At 55.4% G+C, this 9,865-nt stretch overlaps 1 protein-coding gene across 1 annotated transcript in view; it reads right to left on the bottom strand.

The window, feature by feature from the left end:
* Window positions 1-3,592: 3,592 nt before the first annotated feature.
* UNC13A (unc-13 homolog A) overlaps window positions 3,593-9,865 on the bottom strand; it is a 61,863-nt gene continuing 55,590 nt past the window's right edge. The window contains exons 40-42 of the mRNA XM_024767470.1: window positions 6,258-6,350; window positions 5,381-5,540; window positions 3,593-3,893 (exon numbers count right to left, since the gene is read on the bottom strand). Of these exons, the coding sequence (XP_024623238.1) occupies window positions 3,593-3,893; window positions 5,381-5,540; window positions 6,258-6,350 (554 nt within the window). The remainder of the gene's footprint in view (window positions 3,894-5,380; window positions 5,541-6,257; window positions 6,351-9,865) is intronic.

Below are 9,865 nucleotides of genomic sequence, written 5' to 3' on the forward strand. Positions count from 1 at the left end.
TCTTACCTAACACCATCAACTTGATTTGTCTCTTAAAAAAAAATAAAAGGCAAAGAGAAGAGCAACACGTGTCAATGAAAACGACTTTGGTCCTTGACAATTCTTAGGAAAGGATGTTCAGGGGACAGCAGGGGTCCTGATGTGGACCAGCCCGCCAGTGAGCTCCCCCGTTCTCTGCCTGCACAGCAGAGTTGGGGCAACTCCAGGCTGTCTCCACTCTGCCTCGTGCCTCAGTGTTCCCACCTGTAAGATGGACAGCGCTAGGGGGGACAGAAAGGTCTCTGAGGTCCCAGCTGAGAGAGGTCCCAAGGATTTCTAGTTGGCTAATTTTTTTTTTTTTTTTCATCTGTGATGGAGGCGTGGTGAGGTTTCAGGCTGTGGTGCCTGAGAATCAGGACTGAGGGATGCGACTGGGTGCCTCCTCATTTTAGGTAAATCCTTCGAGGACAGACTGGTGAGAGCCAGAGAGAGCAGGGGACCCTCTTCCTTTTAGAAACCTGTTTTTGCTTTTTCTCCCTTCTCTGGCTCTGCATCTCCCCATCTCTGACTGGAAGATCTCCTGAGTGCCCAGATCTGTGTGGGAGGGGGAGGCTGGTATGGACAGACACACATGTGGATGCATGGGCACACACAGAACCCCCTGCCTGAGACATAGTTCAACTAGGCATCCCCTCCCTGCCATCCCCCTGTGCCCAGAGAGCCTTTCACAGACACCCCTAGCCCCATGGCATCAGAGACAGAGGCTGAGGAAGGGACAGACAGAGGAGGAGGGACAGAGGCTGGGGAAGTCCTAAGGGGGATCAGACAGTGTTTTCTACAGAAGGGAAAATTTGTGATGAGTTTTGAGGAATGAGTAGGAGTTCTCTGGGAGAAAGAAGAGGGAGGAAATTTCCAAAACAGTTCTAGCCCGGGAGTCAGTGTCATTTGACAAATACTCCCTGAGGCTTCCTCCATGTGCCTGGGCCAGTGCTGGGGAATCCTACACACACACACACACACGCATGCACGCACGCACGCACGCGAGCGCTTTGACCAGAGAGCCTCCCAATGAATCTTTCGGGAAATACCTTGGCTCTCTCCGGCAGAAGCTCAGCTCCCCCTTTTCCTGCCAGTCATCAAAAAAATCTTTCAGAACCCACCCCAGATCACAGATTACCTCCCCTTTGGGTGTTGCTGGCGTTTTCAACTCCAAGTGAACCGCCCAGCCCACCTCCACCTCTTGGATGGTCTGAAGTTCAAATCTGCCTCTCAGTCCTTGTGATGGAGACTCCACATTCTCCCCAAGCCACCTCTCAGCCTGTCCCTTGCCCCTGGCTGGGGCCCACCTCCCCCACCATCCTGAATGAGAACTTTCGTCCTAATCTCTGGTTCAGAACCTTCAGCCACTTCAACCTGCCTGAATTTAGAGGAACACACAAATGCTTCCGGGTAAATGAGAAAACAGTGTCGCTTCTTCCAGACTCTTGTTCACGGATGGGGAAACCATTATCATAAACATACAACACTCAATTTGCACACGGCCTCCTTAGAGATGCTCAACCCCTCGGCAGTGCACAACTGGGACATCTGTACCCAGGGACCCTGGGGCTCAACTAGGCAGAGTTTTAAATATATATTCCAAAGTCTTTCCAAGAATTAATTTCAGTGTCCTGAAAGCATCTTGTCCTCTCCCCGCCCCCCCCACCATCAGTCCATTCTTCATGACGTAGCCAGAGGGAGATTTCAAAACCTGAAATCAGACCCTCCTCAGCTTTAAAATCTCCTGGGGCCTCCCAAGCCTCTGAGGGTAAAATCAAAACTCCCCAGGGCAGCGTACAGACTTGGTTTGATACCTCTGCAGGTGTCTCCAACCTCATCACCATCCCCGAGTACCCCACTCGCTGGCTCAGCTCTAGCCACGCTGACCTGGCTGTGCTTCAAGTCAGCCTACCTCCTAGCCTTTGCACCTGCTGTTCCTGCTGGCTGGAGCTCTTTTCTCTCCAATGGGTGGTTCCTTCTCACTTTTCACCTCCAGAGAAAGCCCTCCCTCACCTTCCCCATCTGACGTAGCCTCCACCACTCCAAGAGCGCAGCTAATCCTCATCTCATCCCTCTGTTTTAATTTCTCCCTAGCACAGCACAATCCTGTATTTATCAATCTGGCAGAAAAAAATCCCATGGCATACACACACTGGTCCAACGTGGAAAAGCAGATTCTGGGCAAAGACAAGCCTTGCCAACCTTTCCCAAAATGTTTCCCAAAATGCCTTCATGCGCTAAAATGGGGAAATTAGACTCTGGACAAACTGCCCCAACATCCCTGCAGGAGGAAGAGTTTCAGGCAGCTAGAGGCCCCCCCTGGGGTATCCTGTGACCTGTGTGTTTAAACGAATGAATGGGATTATGGGGAGGAAGCTCCCAACACACACACACACACACACACACACACACACACACACGCACACCCCTCGAGTTTCTGGTCTCTTTCTGTTCTTTCCTGACTGGAGCATTCTGGGGAAGGAAGAAGGGGTTGGCTTAAGGGACTGGGTCCAGGGAATCCCAAAGCTTCACTCTTTTTTGGCGGGAGGTCAAGAGTTCTCAGGGTATCTCCCCGTGGGGTCCCACTGGAAAGGGCTGAGGGCAGGGGTTTTGCTTGGCAACCAGAGGTGGGAGGGGGCACTGGGGGTCTTGGCCCAGGACCCCCATCCCTTTAAGGGTTGGGGGAGGTCCCCTAAGGGGGATTAGCAGCAATGGGGAGCTGTATCGGGTCATCCGATCTCAGCCCACCCTTCAATGGGGCACACAGGCCAAAGGGAATGGGGAGAGGGTGTGGCACTGGGACCCTCGGCATTGTCTCAGGCAGCTCTCCGGGCCTCAGTTTCGTCGTCAAATGGGTGGGTTGAACTCTACGATGTGAGGATTGGGTATGTGGGGGGGAAAAGGGAGGCAAACCCCCATAGGGAAGTGGGGACGGCGCGGGAGCCCCAAAGCCGACCCCTTGGTCCCCAGGGTTTGGGCGCCCAAGGGCGCATGTGCTTTTGAAATTCCATCCTCCCCCCTTCCCTGTTTATTTTTTGCACAAACATCAAAAGGGACTCTGGTACGCCCGGGGGGCCCTCCAATCACCACCCTAGTCCCTCCAGGCCCCAGACCACCCTAGGGGGCGCTCCAGGAAGCCCTGCCCCTTGCCCAGAGCCCGTCCCTCGAGGGAGCTGAGAGTTCCATACTTGGCAAATTTATCTTGGGCCCCAGGGGTTGGGGACCCATCTTATGGCTTCCCTCCCGGTACCACAGTCCTGGGACCTGGCCTCCTTACTAGGGGGTGGGTTTTCCTCCCATCCCAGCTCGAAAGTCCCCCTAGACGCTGGGGGAGTGGCCTCAAGTAGGGGGGTGTGCCTTCTTCCTTCCTCGCGCCCCACCGCGTGGCCTCCTGAGGGGGCGGGGCGTTGCCATTCGCCTTTCCCCAGAGGGGGAACTAAATCCAGGGCGCAGGTGCAGCCCAACCTCAGCACAGAGCGCGGACACGCGCCCTCTGGGAGGTCCCAGCTCGCGGGCGCCGCCCCACCCAGCGCGCTCTGCGCAGGCGCAGTGGTGCCCGCCTGCGTGCCCCACACTATGGAGCAGGCGCGGCCCCGCCCTCCTCGGCGGAGCGCGTGTCCGACTTAAGCTTGACGAACTCCTTGGCCACTTCATCGTTGCTGCGTTGCGACAGGATGCGCAGCACCGTGAGGCCCGTGTCGTCCATGTGGATGCGGCGGCCAAGCGGCAGCCAGCAGGCGGCGCTCCCGCGCTGGACCAGCTCGCGCAGCTGCAGCACGGCCAGCCCCACTGTGCGGTCCTCGCGCGCGAAGCAGTAGTCCTTGACGCACACCTGCAGCTCATAGCACTCCGGGCCCGCTTCGGCGCTCAGCGTGCTGCGGGAAGGCTAGGCGTGAGGACACGTCTCGCCCACTGACCAGCCACGCCCCTACCGGTATCCCTTCTTCCTTTTCCTCACCCAAGGACGCCTCCATCAGACTACTCCCAGCCCCCAGCCAAGCCATATCCCCACCCCCAAGAGACCCTTCCCCCAGAGTCTTCTGGCTAGGCCATGCTCCCACCCCGTGATACCAGCACCCACACTCTCAGCCAGCTGAGCTGCTGCCTCCACCACCCTACCCCAGATATGACACCAAGAAGCCCCTTTACCAGGCTCCCATCTGAACTCAAGTTCTCCCCTTGACGTGGCCCCTCCCCCCTGCTCCCTAGCCTACTCTTCGTACGCCCAAGATGCCTCTCCATGTAACCTGCCAAGATGTCTCACCATGAGTGACTACCCACTCCAGCACTCCTCCCCCTCCCCCAGGCTACAAAAGGCTACGAAGTCGCCAGTGCGGCCTGATGCTGGCTAGTCAAGAGCTCATTTCTTTCAGGCTACATGCACACCGATCCCTTGCATCTCCTTCCCAGGCTACATTCCTAGCCCTCAACTAGTTTGGGCCACCCCAGGAGACATCTGCCCCCTCCTAGGCGGTGCTCTTGCCCCCAGGGATTGCTTCAGGTGACCTAGCTCTCCAAAGTCCTCTGACCAAGAGCTCTCCCCTCACAGGACTGGCCAGGTTCCTGTCCCTCAGGGGCCTCCACTTCCCCCCAGCTCTGATGTCCCCTTACCCCACTGTACTCTGTCCCCCAAGAACACCCCCAATGTTACCCTGCCCCAGTGAGGTTCACACCTGATCCAAAGATCCACCGACCCTCACCCCCACCCCAGATAACCCCTCTGTACACCTTGATCAGACTTGTTTATGTTCCCCATAAATCATCTGCTCCTCTAGACCCTGATGCCCCTGACCTAGGAAGCCCCACCTAGATGTGACCACAGTCCTACCCATATGACACATATCCCCATGACCTGGACCAAGCCACACTCCACTCTTGTCCCCCAGAGCAGACTCCTCCAGATGACCTGCCCCAATAGCCCTGACAAAGTTCATTGCTGACTCCAGGAGGTCCATGCCTATGCCCCTCAGCCCCTCACCCACAAGCCTCTTGCCCCATCATGACCAACCACGCCTCTCAAACAGACCAGAATCTCCAGCGCTGGAAATGCCCCTGCCCAACATGCTCCTTCTGGCCAGACTCCTCCCCTTCATGAGCCCTCATCATGTGGTTATATCACACTCACTGTCCTCTGGGACCTGTCTGCCCCCCAAGGTGGTCACCTCCATCCTGGTGTTCCCTCACTGATGTCACTCCTGCACTAAGGTGCCTCCCTTCCCAGCATACCCACCTAGGATGTGATCTCTCCTGTTCCTGTCCTTAGGTACCACTGGCCCACCAGACATCCCTCCTACCTAGTGGGCCCTGAGGTTCATATAGCAGATGTCCCCTTGCCATTCTCCCCTAAGCATCCCAGACTTACAACTGGAAGCTCTCATTGTACTTTGGGGCCCAGCTGTTGTTCTTGGATTTGGTCGCAAACTTGCGTTTCTTGTCACTGAGCTGGGGCCCGATGATGTTGACCTCGATGAATGGCCGGAAAATGCCAGAAGTCTGCCACTTGAGGTCATTGGCAGCCACCACTGTTGGGGGGAATTAGAAGGTAAGATTGGTTAGGGTCCCCCAGTACACAGTTGTGGTTTTCAAAGCCTGTCTGAAAGACTACATTTCCCAGAATGCTTCTTTAGCCAAGTGTGGCCATATGACTAACTTCCAGCCAATGAGATGTAAGAGGAAGTGATGCATACAGCTTTCAGGTTGTGGCTTAAAAGGCAGGGAGAATGCCCTAAACTTTCGCCTTCTCCTAGCTACAAGGTGGGATGCTGATGGGGGCTGAGTTCTTTGGGACCCTACAGAGGAAGAAAGCATATTAGGGATAAAAGCACAACAAAAGATGTCAGGGGCCTGGATCCCCAACACTGTGAAGCCCCTCCATCAATTCTGGGCTGACTGTCCTCGGAGTTACCTCAGAGAAAGCTTTATTCCATCTATCTTGTTGAAGCCACTGTTATGTTAGGCCTTGGCTAAGACAGCCCAATCTGTGTTCTAATTAGAAAATAAAAGCCAAAAAAAGGAAAGCAGAGCTGAGAGATAAAGTGGAATGAGGTCTGTAACACTCTTTGTACCTCTTCATCCAGCTATGCCTGAAGGTGGTGACTTCGGGAATTTTCAGTTTTATAAAAAGATTTTTTTTAACGAAAAAAAAATTTCTTCCTTACGCCAGTTTGCGTTTGGTTTTCTGTCTTAGAACCTAGTGCATCCTGGCTGAGGCACTCTCCCTCCCACCTCAGGTTACTCACCTTTCACTGTGACCTTGTGTTCCCCAGTTCCTGGATGAGTGAAGAGCTCTACATGGACGGAGACTTCACCCACAGGGTCTTCCACACCCGAGCCTGGGTGGGGCAGGGGAGGATGCTTGGCATAAGCTTCATTCTTTCCCACCCACCAGAAAGGACCTGGACTGCCTCCCACCCACCATGTGCTGGCGGCACCAGGTCATCAGCCGTGACAGGGTGGCACTGAGGGTGGGCTGGGAAGATGGATGTTCTTAGGGAGGCCAAGAATCCTGGGTTCTAGCCTTTCACTGCCTCACTGTGTGATCTCAGGCAGATCTCTTAACTTCTCTGAGCCTAATGTCCTTTTCCTCATTCCCTGTCATTAAGCTCAGCCTTCATCTTTCACACCATCTTGGCAGCATCTGATACCCTGGCTTCCTGTGCCTCAGTTTCTCCTCTTGGCTGCAACAAGGCCACACTCTCCAATCTGTTCTCATCCTACAGATTAGTCACTCCTTCTCACCCTCTTTTGCCATTTCCTCCTCCTCTGTTGATCTTCAAGCTGTTGGGGCACCCGGTGCCTTAGTCCTCAACCCCTTTTTTGTTTTCATTTCCTCCCTAAGTACTGGTACGGTGGAAAATCCTGTCAGCTCTACCTTTAAAATACATCCAGAATTTGGCCCACCTCCTTGGCCTCCATCCTGGTCCAGCCCCCATCAACCTTCTGGCTCTATCTCACACTTCAGGTATGGCTAAATGAACCATGGCTGCCCAGTCAGAGCATTCCCTGGCCATGGCTGCAGTGACTGGCTCAGGAATGGTCATGTGACCCAAGATAGGCCAATAGGAGTTGTCCCTGGGCCAACTAGGCCAACCTGGAATATTGCAGTGGCCTCCCCCCTGTCTCCCTGCACCCTCCTCTCAGCTTCTTTCAATACACACCAGCCAGAGAAATCCTAACTCAGATCATGTCCCTTCTCTGCTCAAAATCCTCCCATGGCTCTCATCTCACTCTGAAATAATCAAAGTCCTTTTGTGGCCTGCAGTGTCACTCCTGATATGTGTCACTATTACCTCTCCTGCCTCACCTCCCTCCACTCTTACCCTTGCCACGTTGGCTCCAGCCTCACAGGCTTCCTCACTACTCCTCCAACACACTGTGATAACATGACCCAGAATCCTCAGCTCTCCTGAAGTGACAGCTTGTAGAGAAATCTTTCATTTTCCCTGCCATTCCTTTTCCAATAGACCATCTCAAGTTTCCATTGAGAAGTGTCCCTACCTCACCTCAGACCTTGTGGCTCCATCTCACACTTCAGGTAAGGCTAAACGAACCACGGGTGCCCAATCAGAGCAGTCACCAGCCATGGCTGCAGTGATTAGCTCAGGGATGGTCATGTGACCCAAGCTGGGCCAATAGAAATTGGCCCTGAGACTTTTGCTGTAACTCTTAGGAAAGAGTCTCTCTCTGGTTAGGCTGGCAAGGCTGACTCTACCCAGTGAGGGGAGAGTCCACCTCATAGAGGTCTCAACGGAGACCAGTGACCGATGGCATTGTTGGAGACTCTAGATCCAGCTATTACTGATGCCAAATCAATTCCTAATCTTTCAGTTACAGGCTCACAAATTCTCTAGTCTGCCTGAGCCAGGGTAAGGTACGCTTCAGTTTCTGGCCACCACAAGCATCCTGATTGATTAGTTCTGATGGGGATCATTGAAGGAGCAGTTTAAAAGCTTCTGTCCCCATTCCTCCCTCTGTGACTCTTGGGAAGGGCATCCTGTGGGGCCTGGGAACCTGTGACCGTCAGCACCCCCACCAGTCCCCTCCCCTGCCCCTCAGGAAGCTCCCCACACCTGGAGCACCCCATGCATGGGGGGAGGAACAGGGGGAAAGGCAGGGGTGGGTGTGGGGAAGGAGAACGGGTCAGTCCAAGGTTGACCGGGTTACCTGTCTCTGGGCAGAAAGTGACCGAGGCTCAGGGGGCAGAGGGGCCTGAAGACCCTGCACCCCCTCATCTTCGCTGCCCACCCCAGGCTGCCTTCCTTGTCATCTCAGGCTCCCACCCCCCTTCCCCCAACCAGTCACATGCTCAGCCTCACCCACCACCCCCAGGCTGATGCTTCACAGCAAGCTCAATCCGGGCCAGACTGAGGGGTGCCAGGGGAGAGTCGGACAGTGGTGGGTGGGGTGAGGGGTCAGATCATGGCCAAAGCTAGTAAGAAGGGGGAGGGGGGCAGTGCTGGGCACCCCCCATCCCGTGGTTTGCTGGCTCCAAGGGGAAGGGTCTTTCGCGGGCTTCTCTGTGCTTTTCCCAACCCCATCCCCACTCCCCAAGCCCCGGACACCCACTACAGGGGAAGGTTCCTTGGGCAAAGGGCTTAATCTCCTCTGAGACTCAGCTTCCTCGTCTATGGAGTGATGGACGCCCTGTGGAGCGACCAGGAGGAATGTTTTCGAGAGTCCCTGAGAAATGCTTGGCACAAGGGCTGACCCAGAGTTAGAGCCTAAAAAAATGTCGGTTTTCTATGCTTAGAAAAGTGACATCAATAATAATAATTATTATCATAATAATCATATAAACAATAATAATAAAACAACTAACAATTGTTGCCAGCTAGTACACGTCAGGAACTTTCCTGTCAGGAAAGTCTCAGGGCTAAATTTAATTCACCTAATCCTAAAAATAATCCTATGAAGTAGGGTCCTTGACTGCTCCCATTTTACAGATGAGGAACCTGAGGCTCAGGGAGGCAGCCTGTTGCCAGAGGCGCCCAGCCACGGAGTGGCAGAGCTGTAAGCTGAGCCCGCTCTTAACCGGGCAGGCGCCTGTCTGGGGAGACCCGGGATCTGGTTTAAGAGAAGCACCTAGGGAGAAACGAATTGCGACTCGAATCGCTTCTCCTTCCCCACGTGGAACCAGCAAGCCGTCCTTCCCCCTTGTCCGCCTCGGCCCCCTCGCAGCCAGTCGGGTCTGGGCGGGGCCCCGCAGGCCTGGGAGACGGAAGGACGGGCCTTTTACTAGCCGGGCCGGGAGGGGCGCAGGCACCGGGCACCGGGCGCGGGTGGGCGGCGGAAGCACGTACCCTTCTCAGGATAAATGTCTTCACTAAGGGTAAACCTAGTCCCTTTTCCACCATGGACTAATCACGGTGGGGAGGTGGAGAAAGGAGGGAAGGGAGGAGTGGTGGGGGGAGAGACGAGCGAGCGAGAGGCGAGGATGGAGGGCGAGTGTGCGTGACGGGGAGCAGGGTAGGCGCGGAGAGGGGGCGGCGAGTGAGAGGGAGGAGAAACAAGAGAGAGAGAAACGTCAGCTGCAGACGGACAGACAGACAGCCTCCTGCTCCGGGGGCACACCAGGGACACTAAAAGCAGCAGCGTGGGCTGGGCACGAAGCCGAGGGCCCTAGGCTCTGGGCTGACTCGGGGGGAAGGGGGCCGCTTGTGGCCACGGGGTTTAGCTCCCCTCACCCCGGCCGCCTCTTCCACTGCCGGAACTAAACCTGGGTCAGCGGCCAAACTTCTCTCCCTTGTCTGCACTCTTAGGGCCAGTTTTGAAAAGGGTGGTCCCCAGGGAGGGGAACTAGGACCCTGGAGTTCTGCCCCCCCCCCCCCCCCCCCCCCCCCCCCCGCGG

This window comes from Neophocaena asiaeorientalis, unplaced genomic scaffold, assembly GCF_003031525.2.
Source record: "Neophocaena asiaeorientalis asiaeorientalis breed wild unplaced genomic scaffold, Neophocaena_asiaeorientalis_V1.1 scaffold87, whole genome shotgun sequence".
NCBI lineage: Eukaryota > Metazoa > Chordata > Mammalia > Artiodactyla > Phocoenidae > Neophocaena > Neophocaena asiaeorientalis.